The sequence below is a fragment of the Aedes albopictus genome, chromosome 2 (genome assembly GCF_035046485.1).
Source record: "Aedes albopictus strain Foshan chromosome 2, AalbF5, whole genome shotgun sequence".
Taxonomy (NCBI): domain Eukaryota; kingdom Metazoa; phylum Arthropoda; class Insecta; order Diptera; family Culicidae; genus Aedes; species Aedes albopictus.
The window spans coordinates 213,246,521-213,266,072 of NC_085137.1; the positions used below are offsets into that span (position 1 = coordinate 213,246,521).

The 19,552-nt window shown below is 45.2% G+C and overlaps 1 protein-coding gene across 1 annotated transcript in view; it reads left to right on the forward strand.

Moving 5' to 3' along the window:
• LOC109420544 (uncharacterized) overlaps window positions 1-19,552 on the forward strand; it is a 129,430-nt gene that overhangs the window by 20,531 nt on the left and 89,347 nt on the right. Inside the window, exon 3 of the mRNA XM_062851094.1 lies at window positions 14,407-14,831. Coding sequence (XP_062707078.1) covers window positions 14,501-14,831 — 331 coding nt within the window. The 5' untranslated portion in view covers window positions 14,407-14,500. The remainder of the gene's footprint in view (window positions 1-14,406; window positions 14,832-19,552) is intronic.

The window sequence follows — 19,552 nt, forward strand, 5'->3', positions numbered from 1 at the left end:
CTTTGAAGGTGAGGAGCCTTAGGCAATTCAATCGCTTATTAACTATGCGGCAATTGATCGATGGCACTCCGGTCCAAGTTACGGAACACCCAACGCTCAACTCTACGCGATGCGTAGTTTCCTGTCGTGATGTGGTCGATCTAGCTGAAACCGAGTTGTTAGAGGAACTTCAGGAGCAAGGAGTAAAAGGTGTACGGAGAATAACACGCCGTGTGGGAAGCGAAAGAGAGAATACGCCCTCGATAATCCTCACCTGTCGTGGAACGAATCGGCCAAATCACATTGATTTCGGGTACATTCGCTGTCGGACTAGACCATATTATCCTAGTCCGATGCAATGTTTTAATTGTTGGTGTTTCGGACACACAAAACAACGCTGCCAGAGCAAATCGGCTATATGTGGGAAATGTTCCGGAGATCATCCCATCCCCGAGGACAAAGCCTGCTCCAACGAAAATTTTTGCAAACAATGCCAAACAAACGACCATGCTGTGTCAAGTCGTTCTTGTCCGCACTACAAGCTCGAATCGGCCAAATCACATTGATTTCGGGTACATTCGCTGTCGGACTAGACCATATTATCCTAGTCCGATGCAATGTTTTAATTGTTGGTGTTTCGGACACACAAAACAACGCTGCCAGAGCAAATCGGCTATATGTGGGAAATGTTCCGGAGATCATCCCATCCCCGAGGACAAAGCCTGCTCCAACGAAAACTTTTGCAAACAATGCCAAACAAACGACCATGCTGTGTCAAGTCGTTCTTGTCCGCACTACAAGCTCGAAAGCACCATCCAACGTGTCAAGGTAGATCAAGGGTTATCATACTCAGCGGCCCGTAGATTGGTCGAGCAGGATCTTGGAACTAAATCCTACGCCAATACCGTACAAAGCGCCAACAGGGATGAATTAGCGCAGCTTAATGTGAAAATAGACAATTTAACTGCCATAGTCTCAAAGAAAGACAGCGAAATTGCCGAGCTCCGTGCTGCTTTGGCTGAGCGTAACGCTCCGTCACACTCCGAAAAAACCGAAATTGAGGAATTGAAAGCGATTGTAGCTAATCAAGCAAAACAAATCGAAACCCTGACCAGTCAACTTTCCGCTTTTCTGACCATGGTCATGCCTGCTGGCTCCCACATGGCATCAACTACCTCGATTATACCTACTGCACCTGCCGCCGCTCCAGTCGTAGTCGCTCCAGAATCAAGTCCACCAGCCCATATCGCAACACAAAACAACTCTCCGTCAACCTCAACAAGCCAGCAAACTTCATACGAACTTCCAGTCGAACTTCTCTCTGATTCCGACTCTGCCTCTCCGGATGAAAGTCCAAACCGTAGTAATATGAAGGATACTCGACGCCCAACAAGATCTGCAACGAATCAACTCGCTTCTAAACACCCTCGATCGGGAACTCCCGTCCCAACAGTCATTTTCTACTCCAACAAAAGTGCCAAACAAAAGATCACTGAACCGCATTGAACCTGCCAACCTACAAGACCAGAAAAGAGTAAAACATAAAAGCGTTACGGAGGGTACTGGTGCCATCCCTAAACGATAACCTTGCTTTCGTCTTTTTCTTGCTGCTACTACCAATCCACCACCTCGCATTACTCTACCGGAACCCAAATATGCCTTTCTCTCGCCAACACCACAACGAACACGAAATAAACCACACCGACAACATGGACTCGCTTTGCCGAGATCATCAACAGTATCTGTGCCTCTACCTGGACAGCCGGAGCGCCAGTGTACCGGAAGCTATACCCCAACCGGAATCATTGGGTCGACTTCGGCATTCAGATAGAGCATCAGATGAAGATACTAGTGCCTCGGAGAGCCGGAGCGTCGACAGACCGGAAGCTATGGACTCACCGGAACGGTCGAGCCGACTTCGGCATTCGAAGGATGAAGAAAAAACCAAAAACGACAACGTGAAGAACCCGACGATATCTCCTGGCAGCCTTGGCCCCTCCAGTGCGGACGTTATTCCCACACCGGAACTGGTGGACTACCCTCGGCACCGGGAGGAAGTCGGAAGAGGGACGGACAAGGGATTTCTATCCTATACCCCTAAAAAGGACGACGTGGGAATGAAGCCAATAAGAACACTGAAACGCAACACTGAAGAAGAAGTCATCGTTGGACACTCCAGGCAATCCAACCTGGGTGGAAAGCCCTACCGCATCGACCGTAATGTTTTCTCCGTTGAATCATCGTTACAACCTGACGGCGCTGGCCGGCGCTTTTCTACTGCAATACGGACAGCGGTACATGTATTCCTGCCCCGTTTTCCTGTCATCAATGGCTACTAGTAACCGCTCCAATATCTCGCTTCCTGCAAACACTACTAACTTTCACCACCGAAGCACACCGCTGTGTCTACAGTGGAATATGAACGGTTTCTTCAATAACCTACCGGAACTCGAAAGATTGACCAACGATCATGCGCCTCTTGTTATCGCCCTGCAAGAAACCCACCGAGCATATCCCACGGCGATGAATAAAACCCTGGGAAAAAAGTACACTTGGATATCCAAATGTGGGCCAAACATATATCACTCCGTTTCCATTGGGGTTTTGACTGAGTTGCCATATGAGCCCATTGCGATCAACTGCGATTTGCCGATGATAGCTGTCAGGATTACTTGGCCTTTTGCGGTAACGATTGTATCGCTATACATTCCAAATGGCAAAATAACAGATCTGAAAAATCGTCTATTGGATGCGATTGGTCAAATAGAAGGTCCAATGATACTACTAGGGGATGGCAACGGACATCATGAAGCATGGGGAAACCGTGTCAGCAACATCAGAGGACGAACTATCCTAGATTTTGCCAGTGAGAAAAACCTCTACGTCCTCAATGACGGCTCTCCGACATTCATTCGAGGACAACAGGAAACTGCTATAGACATTTCTGTAGCATCTGCCAGTATCGCAAATCGTCTCATGTGGAAAATCGATACTGACCTATCCGGTAGCGACCACCTGCCGATTTGGATCTACACAAATAACGCAATACCAGAAACTTCTCGAAGACCTCGTTAGCAATACAACCAAGCTGATTGGCCAGTCTTTCAAGCGACAGTAGCGAATGCAATAGATCCGCATTCTATATCGATCGAAGCACTATCTACTCAAATCTACGAGGCTGCCATCGAATCTATCCCCAGAACGAGTTCCACCCCAGGTCGTCGCGCTCTTCCCTGGTGGTCGGAAATAATAAAGCAAGCGGTGAAAAAACGGAGAAAAACATTGCGAGCAGCAAGGCGGCTACCTTTCGACCATCCAGAAAAGTTAAATGCTATGACAGCTTACCGAGAAGCTCACAACGCCTGTCGCCAATTGATCAGGGAATCCAAAGAAGAATCATGGTCAAATTTTCTCGATGGAATCAACGATTCGCAGACATCAGCCGAACTTTGGAATCGGGTTAATGCCATCCAAGGCAAAAGGCGTACCCGAGGCATCGGTCTGAAGATTGACGGACGTACAACTAGGGAGCCAGCCGCTATCGCCGATGCTTTGGCGGAATACTTCTGGAGTCTGTCGTCGCACCAAAACTATCCCAATAGCTTTCGAATAAAGCACCCAATCCCAAAAGCTGAAATAAACCTTTTTGTAGTCCCACCAGATAGAGGACAGGCGTTTAATCTGCCTTTCTCCATGAATGAATTGAATTTTGCTCTCAGTAAAGCAAAAGGTCAATCGGCGGGCCCAGATGAAATCAGCTATCCCATTTTGAAGCATCTCCCTTTTGAAGGAAAGGTTGCCCTTTTAAAAGGTTTAAACAAAGAATGGACAGCAGGAACCCTTCCATCTAGCTGGAAAACGGCATTTGTTATTCCCATACCAAAAAACACCAAATCAGCGCATGATGTAGAGCACTATCGGCCCATAGCTCTAACCAGCTGCTTGGCGAAAATTATGGAGCGTTTAGTAAACCGAAGGCTAATGGAACATCTCGATAACAGCCGGTATCTAGATCCTCGACAGCATGCCTTCCGAGCAGGTTTCGGGACCGGAACCTACTTTGCCGCATTGGGACAGGTCTTAAATGATGCCTTGGAAGCGGGTGACCATATCGAGATGGCTTCACTTGATCTTGCGAAGGCTTACAATCGAGCATGGGCGCCAGAGATCCTTAAACAACTTGTATCATGGGGAATCACTGGTAACATGTTGAATTTTATCAAAAACTTCCTTTCTGATCGAAGTTTTAGAGTCATCATAGGCAACCATCAGTCCAAACCAATGGATGAGGAAACGGGTGTCCCTCAAGGATCAGTGATCGCCGTAACACTCTTCCTTATAAGCATGAACAGCGTCTTCAAAATACTACCAAAAGGGGTACACATCTACGTATATGCAGACGACATCCTGCTCGTGGTGATCGGTAAACATCCTGCTGCCATAAGGAGAAAACTCCAAACAGCAGTGAATGCCGTTGCGCGTTGGACTAAAACGATCGGGTTTGAACTTTCCGCTGAAAAATGCATCAGGACACATGTCTGTTCAGGAAACCATCCAGTACTTCGAAAGCCAATCATGATTGATGGAAAAGCCATCCCTACGAAGAAATCAGTAAAGGTTCTAGGCGTGACCTTCGACCGACACCTAAACTTTAAACAGCACTTCGACTTAGTGAAAGAAAATTGTAAAAGCCGGATAAACTTGATGAAGAGTATTACGAACAAGCGGACCAGAAGTGACAGGAAAGTTCAACTGCGGGTGGCTGATGCAGTAATTGGAAGCCGGCTATTTTATGGAGCGGAAATAACCTGTCGCGCCTCTGAAGAGATGGTTCTCAAACTGGGGCCTGTTTACAATAATACTATTCGCGCAATTTCCGGCTTACTCCCTTCTACTCCTGCCACGTCAGCATGTGCCGAAGCTGGGGCACTTCTATTCAAGTTCAAGGCGGCCATTGCAATTAGTACGAAAACCGTCAGCTTCCTCGAACGGACAAGAAGTCGAGGGCCAGCAGCTTTCATTTCCAACCAAGCAAACCGAATACTTAACTCCGTAGCCAACATCGTACTCCCTCCGGTGTGCAAGCGCCAACGAAATGGGGTTCTAAGCTGGCAAGCAAAAGAACCTCATATAGATGCATACATAAAGAACAACTTCAACCGGGAATGTCTTCCAGAAATAGTCCAGGCGCACTTTAGAGAACGAATAAGAGCCGAATATCCTTTCACTGAAATCCGGTACACAGATGGCTCAAAGAAACTTGAACCCAACAGTACGAAGGTGGGACTCGGAATCTGCTCATCCTCCTACCAAGAAGCTCGCAGTATCCCCGAAATCTGCTCTGTGTTTTCAGCGGAAGCAGCGGCAATCTTTCTAGCTGCATCTCGACCTTGCGAGGCTCCGCTGTTGATTGTAACGGACTCGGCCAGCGCAGTATCAGCACTTCAAGGAACTTGTAATGCCCATCCTTGGATCCAGGCTACACAGAAACTGGTCTCCAAAGGTGAGCCCATAACCTTCATGTGGATTCCAGGTCATAAAGGGATTCCAGGTAATGAAGAAGCAGACCGGTTAGCCGATGTGGGCCGTAACGGCCGCTTATTTACACGGAGCACCCCTGCTGCGGACGTAAAGCTGTGGCTGAAACGGAAGGCGAAAGAAGCATGGTCCATCGAATGGCACCATGATAGAGAAAGCTTCACGCGGAAAGTAAAAAACCACACCGATAGCTGGAAGGACCTGCCGAACAGGCGGGACCAACGCATACTCTCAAGAGTTAGAACCGGTCACACCCGAGTCTCGCACAATTTTGAAGGCGGCGGTAGCGGCTTCCGAAAGCAGTGCGACATCTGCAGAGTTCACAATTCTGTGGAACACTTTATCTGTAACTGCCCATCCTACGAACACTTGAGACAACAATATGGAGTCACCAGCATCAGAACAGCTCTACAGAATGAACGGGACAGCGAAACGCTCCTTCTAACTTTCCTTAGGGAAGCGGGCCTGTACAGTGCGATCTGAAAGGAGCCCGAACTCCTCTAACTCGTACGGAAGGACAACGATTCACACGGATAATGGCTCGAAACCCCCAGCGAAGCATTATTGTATTGGAAACAAGTTTTGAAGAAAAATGTTAAAATATCAACAGTATAGTGGCGAACTCGCCTCGGGCGAAAAGCCACTTTAATAAAGAAAAAAAAAAAAAAGTTCTGGTCAGGAAGCAAGTCACTTTCTAGTGAATTGGACGCTTTTTTCGGGCTAACCATTGAAATCCAAGGATAAGAAGAAATCCCTAGAGGAATTCCTGGAAAAAACCTGGAGTTATTCCTAGAATAATCGTTGGAGGTATCAGGTATCAGTAGGACGGCTCATGCGGCACGATCTCCTCCATTTGGGAAATTTGTGCCATCGCCATGAATACGAGCCCATTCATCATCTACCTGAAAGAAAAGGGAAGGAAAAAAGGTTGGGACAGGAAAAAGGACTAGTAAGGGAATAGGATCGTCATACACGTATAAGCGTACCACAATGGGTTCAAACTGCGCCCTGAAACGGGCACTGTGATAACGCATAAGGCGTAAAGAGAGCCTATAGCTCTTTACCACAGTGGGTCAAGAACAACAGAGCCTCCTGAAGATTCTAGTTTCTGAAGTCAGTTTCACTTCAGTGTTTACTAAGTGCTCGGAAACGCAGTGGCGCAAAAACTGGACAGTTACATATCAAATGATGGGGGTGGAAGCTCAGGTAAAATATTATCTCCTGGGCGCCCATTAAAAACACCACCCCCGGCGAAGACTGGCGCTCGAGCCTAGCTATTTAGCACTGTAGTTGGAGGAAATGCCAATGCAGAACCCGTAGCTTCCGGGAAGGTAAGCCCAGCTCCCTGGGTTAGTGGGTTGGTGTCAGGCCCTGCGAGCCAGCCGTAAAAAAGACTAGCATCGGAAAATCAACAAGAGAAGAATGCGAACCGATACCAATGGCGACGACCACAGCGACGAAAAGGGACTTGCGATTGGAAGCTCGGTACGTGGAACTCCAGATCTCTCAACGTCATCGGGAGCACCCGCATACTCGCCGATATACTGAAGAACCGCGGGTTCGGAATCGTAGCGCTGCAGGAGGTGTGTTGGACAGGATCTATGGTGCGAACGTTTAAAGGTAATCATACCATCTACCAGAGTTGCGGCAACACACGTGAGCTGGGAACAGCTTTTATAGTGATGGGCGACATGCAGAGGCGCGTGATCGGTTGGTGGCCGATCGACGAAAGAATGTGCAGGTTGAGGATCAAGGGCCGATTCTTCAACATCAGCATAATAAACGTGCACAGCCCTCACTCCGGGAGCACTGATGATGACAAAGACGCATTTTACGCGCAGCTCGAACGTGAGTACGACCGCTGCCCAAACCACGACGTCAAGATCATCATAGGGGATCTAAACGCTCAGGTAGGCCAGGAGGAGGAATTCAGACCGACGATTGGAAAGTTCAGCGTCCACCAGCTGACGAACGAAAATGGCCTACGCCTCATCGATTTCGCCGCCTCCAAGAACATGGCCATTCGTAGCACCTTCTTCCAGCACAGCCTCCCGTATCGTTACACCTGAAGATCACCACAACAAACGGAATCGCAAATCGACCACGTTCTGATTGATGGACGGCACTTCTCCGACATTATCGACGTCAGGACCTATCGTGGCGCTAATATCGACTCCGATCACTACCTCTAGAGGACTGCTGGAGTACAGTGAAAGCAGCCATCAACAACGCAGCCGAGAGCACTATCGGGTACGTAGAACGGAGTCGACGAAACGATTGGTTCGACGAGGAGTGCAGAGCGGTTCTGGAGGAGAAGGATACAGCGCGGGCGGTAATGCTGCAGCATGGAACCCGACAGAATGTGGAGCGATACAGACAGAAGCGGAAGCAGCAGACCCGTCTCTTCCGGGAGAAAAAGCGCCGCCTGGAAGAAGCGGAGTGCGAGGAAATGGAACTGCTGTGCCGTTCACAGGAAACACGCAAGTTCTACCAGAAGCTCAACGCATCCCGCAAAGGCTACGTGCCGCAAGCCGAAATATGCAGGGATAAGGAAGGGAGCCTCCTGACGGACAAACGTGAGGTGATCGAAAGGTGGAAGCAGCACTTCGACGAGCACCTGAATGGCGAAGAGAATGTAGGCACGGAGGACCAAGGCAGCGGAGGAAATGACTATGTTGGTGCAGCAGAGGACGGGAACGAACCAACTCCCACGCTGAGAGAAGTTAAGGATGCCATCCACCAGCTCAAAAACAACAAAGCGGCTGGTAAGGACGGTATCGCAGCAGAACTCATGAACTCATCAAGAGGGGTCCGGAAAAGTTGGCCACCTGTCTGCACCAGTTAGTAGTCAAGATCTGGGAAACCGAACAGCTACCGGAGGAGTGGAAGGAAGGGATAATCTGTCCCATCCACAAGAAAGGCGACAAGTTAATGTGTGAGAACTTTCGAGCGATCACCGTTTTGAATGCCGCCTACAAAGTGCTATCCCAGATCATCTTCCGTCGTCTTTCACCTAAAGTAAATGAGTTCGTGGGAAGTTACCAATCCGGTTTCATCGACGTCCGGTCGACAACGGACCAGATCTTCACCGTACGGCAAATCCTCCAGAAATGCCGTGAATACCAGGTCCCAACGCATCACCTGTTTATCGACTTCAAAGCGGCATACGACAGTATCGACCGCACAGAGCTATGGAAAATTATGGACGAGAACAGCTTCCCCGGGAAGCTGACTAGACTGATAAGAGCAACGATGGACGGTGTGCAGAACAGCGTAAGGATTTCGGGTGAGCTATCCAGTTCATTTGAATCTCGACGGGGACTACGACAAGGTGATGGACTTTCCTGCCTACTATTCAACATCGCCCTGGAAGGTGTTATGCGACGAGCCGGGCTCAACAGCCGGGGTACGATCTTCACGAAATCCAGCCAATTTGTCTGTTTTGCGGATGACATGGATATTATTGCCAGAACATTTGGAACGGTGGCAGAACAGTACACCCGCCTGAAACGTGAAGCAGCAAAGGTCGGACTGGTGGTGAATGCGGCTAAGACAAAGTACATGCTGGTAGGTGGGACTGAGCGAGACAGGACAAGCCTTGGCAGCAATGTTACGATAGACGGGGATACTTTCGAGGTGGTAGAAGAATTCGTCTACCTCGGTTCCTTGCTAACGGCTGACAATAACGTGAGCCGTGAAATACGAAGGCGCATCATCAGTGGAAGTCGTGCCTACTATGGGCTCCAGAAGAAACTGCGGTCAAAAAAGATTCACCCCCGCACCAAATGTACCATGTACAAGACGTTAATAAGACCGGTGGTTCTCTACGGACACGAGACATGGACGATGCTCGAGGAGGACCTGCAAGCACTCGGAGTTTTCGAGCGACGGGTGCTAAGGACGATCTTCGGCGGTGTGCAGGAGAACGGTGTGTGGCGGAGAAGGATGAACCACGAGCTCGCTGCACTTTACGGCGAACACAGTATCCAGAAAGTGGCCAAAGCTGGAAGGATACGGTGGGCAGGGCATGTTGCAAGAATGCCGAACAACAACCCTGCAAAGTTGGTGTTTGCTAACCATCCGGTTGGTACAAGAAGGCGTGGAGCGCAGAGAGCACGATGGGCGGACCAGGTGGAGCGTGATCTGGCGAGTGTTGGGCGTGACCGAGGATGGAGAGCTGCAGCTGCAAATCGAGTATTATGGCGGCAAATTGTTGATTCAGTATTAGCATGAATTTGATGTGAACTAAATAAATGAAATGAATATCAAATGATACGAAGTTCCATAATCGGATTCACAGCTATCACATACAAATGAATCAGCTTGCTGAATATTCGCCATGTGATAGCTGTGTCGGCAGTGGCCAGTCAATGCTTTGACCAGCATGCTGCAATCAAGGTTGCGATCATTCATTTGCAAAGATTTACATTCATTTGCTATTATCTCAGTTCAGAAGCATGCTATCGAAAAACAATGTATGGAAGAATTTAACCTTGTAGTTTTATCTGAAAGTTTGCCGAATAACATTGGGGTCGCAAACGTATACCAAAGTCGTGAGCGAGCTGTGAAGGCAACTCTCCACGCGGTGAATGTAAATTTCATTCACGCTGTGGAAAGTTACCTTCACAGCTCGCTCACGACTTTGGTATACGTTTGCGACCCCAATGTTATTCGGCAAACTTTCAGATAAAACTACAAGGTTAAATTCATCCATACATTGTTTTTCGATAGCATGCTTCTGAACTGAGATAATAGCAAATGAATGTAAATCTTTGCAAATGAATGGTTGCAACCTTGGCTGCAATTGTGCTTGGACAGATTTGTTAGATACTTCGCCACCCATAGAGATGGCTCAGTACAGTACAATTTTGTTTGACGACGTGACTGCAAACTATTCCAGTATTGTACCAGCCCCGACGTCAATCGGAAGCTTTACCCAACACTTGGATACCGGAACAGCTGGCGCAGGGCTAATGAAGTCAAGTGATGCTCCAGTGCGAGCTAACTCATCAGCCAATTCATTTTCAGCGATGGAAGAATGGTCAGGTACCCATACAAGGTGAACAGCGTTTGCTGAATTGAATTCATCCATTTGAGTTCGACAAGTGATAACTATCTTCGACCTGAAGTTGGCCAAGCAAGTTGATTTTTGCAAGTGCTCATTACGTGCTGCTGAAGTGCTGGTTGCACTCTGCACATAAGAGCAAAGATTGCGGCCAAGTGAGTGAGACTGATACAGCCTTAGCTCACGAGAATCACCAGCACCTGCTCGACCTTCGAGAAGGGAGCCATCAGTGTAACATACGATGCCGTCTGAAATACTTCTTTCCAGATGTCCAGATGTCCACGCTTCCCGGGAAGGGAATTTCGTGGAAAATGTCCTATATGGGAAATTACAAACAATTGTAAGATCACTTGAAGCAAGAACAACTTTGTCCCAATTCACCAAAAGTGGAAACAACGAGGTGTGTGTTGATGTGCGGTTCACAGGAGTTTCCTCTAGTAGACCGAGTACCCGTAGCCGATAAGTGCAAGAAAATGCTTCTTGTTTGAGATGAATGTCTAGTGGAGCAACGTCAAAGAGAACTTCGAGCGCTCCCGTGGGAGTTGAAGAGAACGCTCCAGATATCGCCATTAAGTACACCCTTTGGAGATGGCCTAACTTCGATTGGATCGTTCTCATTTCGCCCTTTTGCCACCTCATCTATAGGCCAATATTGGCCGAACAACAAATGTGTAGATCCATTTGATATACTTGGGTTTTAGATCCCAAGTTGTACCGAAGGTTCGCCGGCATTGCCCGAAGGCTATACAAGCTTTCTTGATTCTGAACTCAATGCGAGGTGTCCAGGAAAGCTTGGAATCAAGAATGACTACAACGTACGTACTTTATCTGTTCAGTCACATTGATTTCAGAATCAAAAAGACGCAAAGGTCGAACACCATTACGGTTTCGCTTTGCCGTAAACAGAACAATAGATGATTTACTCGGATTTACCGAATCCATATTGGCGACACCAACCCTCAACTTCCTGAAGAGCGTTTTGCATTAGGTCGAAAAGGATGCTGGTGCACATACCGACTAACAATGTTAGGTAGTCGTCAGCACAACCACAAGTAACGAAACCGCTATTATTGAGTTTCCTCAAATAGCTTATCTGTTACGAGATACCATGAAAGCGGTAGCAAGACTCCCCCTTGGAAGCATCCACAAACATTTATTTTCCTAATCGCTGCTAGACGCAATGTCGAGAAGAGATATCGGTTTTTGAGCATTTGATGAATCCAATTGGAAATCATTTGAAATATATCATGATTCCGTGCGGCTTCCAACATGCCATCGAAAGGCAAGTTGTCCAAGGCGTCTTCGATATCTAAGGAAACACCCAAACAAGATTGCTTTTGAGCGAATACTTTCTCGATATCGTAAAAAACTTTGTGTAAAAGAGTCACATTGGACTTACCAGATTGGTAGGCATGTTGGTTCACATGAAGAGGCACGTTGGCCAGATGAACATCACGGATGTGATGATCCACAATGCGTTCTAAGCATTTCAGAAGAAAAGAGGTCAAACTGATAGGTCTGAAACTCTTTGGTTCTTCATACGACGCACGACCCACTTTCGGAATAAACTTCACAGTAATATCTCGCCAAGATTTGGGAATATACCCTGTAGCAAAACTGCTAACAAGTATTTTTTTTTCAAAACATGTTTGAAATGATCAAATCCCTTCTGAAGCAAAATAGGATAAATCCCATCTGCCCCAGGAGATTTAAAAGGAGCAAAGCTATTAAGTGCCCATTCAATCGATTCTATAGTTACAATACTCCGAGCCAAAGCCAGGGAATCGTAACTACAAGAAAAGACATCAGGTTCATCCGAAGATGTAATATCCACACATCCAGGGAAGTGTGTGCTGAATAAGCATTCCAGAACTTCTTCATCAGAGGAATTCAGATCGCTATTTGGCAAACGAAGTTCGTTCACTCGGAAATCCTTAGATTTCGCAAGGATTTTATTTAACCGACGGTGACTAAAACCCTACAGAATGACTTCACTCAAACTGGAAACATTTGTACAAAGGTTTTTCCAGCCGGATCGTTCAGCAGATCGGAGAGCTTTCCTGTAGGCCTTGCGAGCCGACCTGAAAGCCTCCGAACCAGCCGAACTTCGTCTGTTCCAACTCTTTCTACATTGTTTCCTGAGTTTCGCCAAATCAGAGTTCCACCAAGGGGTTCCTCTTGCGATCTTCACAGACCGTAGAGGGCATACTTCTTCAAAAGCTTCCATGATGAAGGTCGTTGTAGTATCAACGGCATCATCTAAATCACTTGGAGTGTCAATGGATGGTGAGTGTCCATGAAGTTTGGCCGCAATCAAATCAGTAACAAGTATCTCTGTTTGTTGACCGGGGATTCCTGAAACGCAATGTTTGCGAAGTAACATTTAAATGTTCAAAAAAGATGTAGCGATGGTCAGATAAAGATTCTTCATCTGACACATGCCAATTGGTCAGCTCGTGACTAATTCTACTAGAGCAAAGCGTTATGTCTAACACTTCCTCTCTAGCAGATACCATGAAGGTTGGGCGGTTGCCTATGTTAAGTAATGCAAGATCTGTACTACTTAAGTGCTCCATCAAACTGGAGCCTCTCAAGTTAATGTCTGAGCTGCCCCAGATGATATGGTGAGCATTAGCATCACTGCCAACAATTAGCGGAAGGCCTTTTGAAGTACAGTATGCGATGACTTGTTTTAAAGCATCCGTAGGGGATGGTTCATCATGCGGTAAATAAACCGAACAATAGACGTATTTCCTGTTGAGGTTTCCAACAGATACATCAATTGTGATGGCACATACATCTCTGGTGGTTAGTTCAGAGATGAGTGTACCAACTATTGCGTTGTTGACAAGCACACAGGCTCGAGGCATGACACGTGAGTTTGCCATTTCATGTTTACTGAAAGTAGCAAACACCGGGCTCACAAGGTTTCCTAGATAGAAATTCCCCTTACGGAAGTAAGGTTCTTGGACCAAGGCCACTTGGGCTGAACCATCTTGCATAAGTCTGCAAAGATTGATTGTTGCTGTTCTTTTATGCTGAAGATTGATCTGAGCTATCCTAACCGTAGCCACTACCCAAAATAGGCAAGATTAAACTCTTCGCAACAACAGCACAACAAAGAACAGCAGCAACAAAACCAAATCGGTATCGATTGGAAAACGCCAAAGGTGATGATACACAGAATACACTGTGTAAATCGCATAATGCGAAACCATATAGGTGAAAATTTAAACTAATTAACAACATCTTCATAATCCCGCCCTTATTTAGCCCCAAGTGAGACTAAAGAAGGGCAGCCGATTGTGTCGGAGAAACACTAGGTCCACTGCACCATTGCTCCGGTTAGCGCAGTAAGGGCAAACTACTGTGGAGGGCGCCCACGGTGCTCCACAGGCTTCATTAGCGGTTAGGTTTTTATTGGACCCCCTAGGCCTAGACATTCATTCCTAGGCACGATAAGCATATAGTCGCATCACACCATGAATTAGGGGTCACCTGTTTAATGGACTCTTACCACCGGAACAGGCAGTAGTGTTATTCCTAGCCAGTTGAGACAACCGCTACCGACACTGCACAGCTATCTAGGCTGATCGAGAAAAGAAGTTAATATTGATGATCAACTTTATAGGGTATTCAAATAACAGGCACGAGATAACGAGATACTCTATGTTCTAGGCAGTTAAGGAAATTTCTCTTCTAAATAGAAGTTCCCATATCCAATCAATTACAGCAAAAACTTGAAATTTTATAAGCATTGGGAAACCTTCAAATATCAGTTTCAGTAGTAGTTACCTAGAAGTTTTTTTCTTCCCCTTTCGTAGTCCAGTGTGATCAGTCATCGCTCGTCTCCGGAAAAAAAGTGAAAAATTACGAAGAACAGCAAAAAAAAAACTGGCACTCCTCGAAAAATAGCTCATGCATCGGAAGGATTCGAATCTGCTACCACCGTCATCGCCGAGGGGGTCGCACAGACAAAGGATAGCGAACTCGTGCCCGTGTAGCCGCAGCATCCCGGTGGTGTCGTCATCCTCCGGTGCATGGCGGAGCTGCCGCCATAGTGCTGGTGCTGCTGCTGCTGCGTCACTATCAACGGCTACGAACAATTTCCCGGTGGAGCCTACAGCCGCCAACAGACTGGCAATGATGACGGCGAAGACTGCGACGACCGGGAGATGCCACTTGTGGTGGTTGCTGGTAATCCCGACTCTGCTCCTGAGCACGTCGGTCGCCGTGACTCAGTGCAATGGTAAGTAATTTAAAGTTGGCATTTTATCGCTTTTTTCGCGTATTCTTTTATATGAGTTTTCATATCTGTATTTGCGTGTACGAGTGTCATGGCACCCCGTATACTAGGAGGAAGATGATAGTGTTGCATTTTGCCTTTTCTAACCAAAGCCCCGAGGGATTGAAAATCGATTATATGAGTTATGACGGGGTTTGGTTGAAGTGGCGCTGGATTATCATTGTTTCTAATTATACCCGGGCGCGCAACTATCTGTTGAGTTTGTCGGTCTGGGGATTTATGCTTTGTCGGTGAAATGGAAGCGTTTTCAGAGCGTGACAAAAATCTGCATACTAGGCTAGATTGTTTCATTTTTTTCTGTTTGTTTCACCATATTTTCACCAAGGCGGAAAAACTGTTTTAGGTAGAGATATGTTTTCTCATTGTTGCAAATCGAACAAAATCACCTGTATGTGGAGCTGACCTGGTAGATGGTTAGAACACTTGACTATCATGCCGAGGACCTGGGATCGAATCCCACTCCCGACAAACTCATAAAATGTGAGTTCTTCTATCGGAAGGGAAGTAAAGCGTGGGTCCCGAGATGAACTAGCCTAGGGCTAAAAATCTCGTTAATACAGACAAAAAATAATATTATCAAACCATCCTAGTTACTTGAACGTTTACATTTAAAAGATCGTGTAGCTTGGGACCACCTTCAAAAACAATCAAAGCGCCCATTAAATTGTGACATGCTTTTCCTGCGAAGCCATACGTTCGTTGCTGATGTCTCACAACAGCCATCATGGACCACAACTGTACCTTTTCAGGACATGCTTTTTTAGCGGCTTTGTACAATGCGTTCCAAGAGTTATGTGCAAAGCAGGTAGGGGAGTGGCAGTCAATATCAACTGCTGATCTATACTGTTAACTAGGGGCTCATTTACACAGCAAGCATGACGTTTCGCTTACACTGCCCATAAACAGACTCAAATGTTTTCGCGTGCAAGAATGATGACCATGCTACTTCACTATGCCATGAGGCTGATAAAAAATCGCCCAAAAATTTGCTTCAATTGCTGACTCACTTCTACACATTACGGAAATGCTGATTTCCTTCCCAATTTCTGATAAGCGTTGTTACAAAGCCGCTTGACATCTTTTGATTAAGTGATATCCAGTTTTGCTCAACCTCGCTTAATGTGGATGTGGGCTTCACAAACTTCAGTTATTTTCGCAATATATATCAGACATTAAAACTCTACAAGGACATCTACAACAGAACAATTACAACAATAGAACAATTTCCTAAATGTTGCATATTTAGCAGTTCCAAGTAAATCAGTTCTAAGAATACACTGGGAAATCTCTTGGTGTGTTCAGAGAGCAAGCTACTGAGAGAGTTCCCAGTGATTTTGTCGAAACATGGAGAAGTTATTGTACGCCCAAGACATCGAAGTCCTATTTCATCCAACTAATTAATGCTGTGATTGACTGCAATAGCGGGCATTTGAACTGGTTTTGATTATTAGTAGTGAATGGTAACCGTTTATTTGCCATAAATACTGTAAAAATCTATGAATTGGGATTATAAATTCAATTCACGATAACTTTTTATTCCGTAGATGAAATGTTCTCAAACTTTCGGCCAAGGGCTGAAAGTCTCTTTAATAAAGACAAATCAATCAATCAATCAAATTTTCAGTAAGAATGCTCGAATACCATACGTTTTGAGTGTTGAATTCCAAATTTATAAGGGACAGCTTGATGGATACGATCGTGATACAACCACAATTGAATATGATTAATTCAAAGGGAATTTAATTGAAAATCGCACTGGATACAATATCTTTCGAATGGTGTGTACCGCTTATGGGTATTTTATTTTGTTAATAATGGTTTTAGACACATCGCGATTTATGGTAACATTCATAATTCCATTATTTTTTTCTGAGATCCACAAAATTTAGACATTTTTTTAAAGTTGTCTGCACTGTAGTAGAACTGTGTGCTGCCACGCCCCACACCGCCGTCGCCGAATGTCTCACGCAGACGCCGAACAGGGTATCATACGTTGCTTTTTGTCAAATAGCCGATAAAATTGCAATAAGAAACAAATTACTTTTGTTAAAGTTTGACTACAATAATTGATTTTTCATCATTGATTTTATCATTTGTTAATGATAATGTAATATAATTAACGAAAGAGAATATCGATGATACATATTCGATTACTTTTACAGCTTTAGATGCTAGTCAAAACCATGAGATTATACAGAAACGAATCGTATTTTCGAGAATAATACTGTCAATAGAAAATTAACAATAAAAAAATCAATCGACACTCAATTTATGCCCTTATGAAATTAAAATTAAAAAGAATACGTTCTTACAATTTGAAGTCAGGCTATTGGAACTTTGGAATGTCTTGTTTTTCTTACTAAATATTGTTTTGGGCTATGCGAGAAGACTCTTATTAGGCAATCCTGAAGATATTAAATGGAGCTCCAAAGTGTCCGAAACTCTTGAAACTATTTTTTATTGGATTTCATCAAAGATTTCATTAATTATTCACATCTATCCAGAAGTTTCTTCAGAGATTCTTCCAGAAGGATTCAGTTATGCCCCCAGGAGATCCGTCAGGGATTCCTCCAAAAAAATCTGCAGGGATTCCTTCAAGAGTTTGTTTCGGTTATTATTCCAGGCATTTATTCGGAGATTACTACAAGATTCATAGAAATATTCCTTCTAAAACTTCTTCAATGATTTCTCCAGAAGTTCCTTTAGATATATCTTCAGGAGTTTCTGCAGAGATGTCTCAAATAGTTCCTTAAGAGATTCATCCATTAGGGCTTAGGGATGCCCCTAGAAGTTTCATCATGGATATATTTCAGGAATTCCGACTGGATTTCCTTCAGGGAATACTCCAGGAGTTCTTCCAGAGAATCTTTCAGGAGGATTCGGGGATACCTCCAAGTGTTTCATCAAACATTCTTTTAGAAGTTCCCTCAGCTATTTCAACAGGAGTTCCCTCAGGTATTCTTCCAGAAGTTTCTCTGGAGATTCTTTCAGCAGTCTAGTCAAGAGGTTCCTCTAGAGATTCCTTCAGCAATTCCTACGGGAGTTCCTACAGGGATTTATCTAGAAATTTATTCAGAGATTCCTCCAGGGGCTTCTGGCATTCGTGCAGATGTTTTTTTCCTTCAGGGATTCCTCCAGAAGTTTCTCCAGAGATCTCTGCTGGAGTTTCTTCAGGGATCTCATCAAGATTTTCTTCACAGATTCTTACAGGAGAATCCAAGCATACCTCCAGAAGAATTTTGAGATTCCCCCTGAAATTTCTTCAGGGATTTCCACAGACGTTTATTCAGGGATAAGTCAAGGAGTTCCTTCTAAGATTCCTCCAGGAGTTTCATAGGATATTTCTCGAGTATCCTTCCAGAAATCGCTCCTAGAGTTCTTTTGGAGATTTTTCCAGGAGAATTTGCGAATGCTTCTAGAAGGTACATCATTCTCCACAAGTTTCTTCAAGACATCGCACAGGCGTTTCTTCAGGATTTTTTTCTAGAAGTTCCTTCAAGAATATCCATACATACATACATACATTCAAGAATATCCATAGGATTATAATCAGGCATGTCCCCAGGATTCCCTTGAAGGATCTATCATGGGATTACTACAACAATTCCTCCATGATTGCTTTCATGGAATCTTCCAGAATTTCCTTCTAGAATTTCTCCGGAAATTCTTTCGGGGATACCTCCTGGAAATCCTTCGGAAATTCCTCCTGCAAATCCTTCTCCCTTCCCGGCAAGATTGCCCGTGGAAACCTTTACGGATTGCTTCTGGAATTCCTCGTGGGGTTCCTCAGGGATTCCTCGTGGATTTCTCCCTGGAATTCCTTCGGGGATTCATCCTGGAATTCCTTCTTGGATTCCTCCTGGAATTCCTTCTTGGATTCCTCCTGGATTTCCTTCGGGGATTCCTCTTGAAGTTCCTTCGGGGATTCCTCCTAAAATTATTTCTTGGATTCCTTCTAGACTTCCTTCGGGGATTTCTCCTGGATTTCCTTCGGGGATTTCTCCTCGATTTCCTTCTTGGATTCCTCTTGGACCTCCTTCATTGATTCCTCCTGGACTTCCTTCGGGGAATCTTCCCGGAATTCCTTCTTGGATTTCTCCTGGATTTCCATCACAATAACAGTATTCCTAGACAATTTAGAACATATGTACATCAGAACTGCGTCTTTCAAGCTGAATCAAGTTTAAGCATTATGTAATTCTTCTGAATATGAATTGAAAAAAATATATCAAAACTCGATTGTTTTCGCATTCGTATTGTGTCGTCGGTTACGTCCTATCCGCAAACTATCAACTGGCTTTTTCAGTCGAGAATTTAAATTTAAAAACGACTGGTTGCTCGACGTCATTCACGTCACGATTAACGATATTTTTAGCCCGGGGTCTACTTATCTCGATACACACGGATTTACTTCTGGAAGAGCCCCACATTTTGTGAGTTAGTCGGGAGTGGGATACGATCCCAAGTCCTCAGCGTGATAGTCAAGTGTTCTAACCATCACAGTAGGTCAACTCCACACCGTATGTCTGTGTCTAATTTATTGTAGATACTGGAAGTGCTGCCCAAAGTCATTTTCGATACTGATAAGTAACAAAATAATAAAATCTTCATCCGAAAAAAGGACTAACGATTTTATCGTTTATTTTTCGAGGGAGTACAATCTG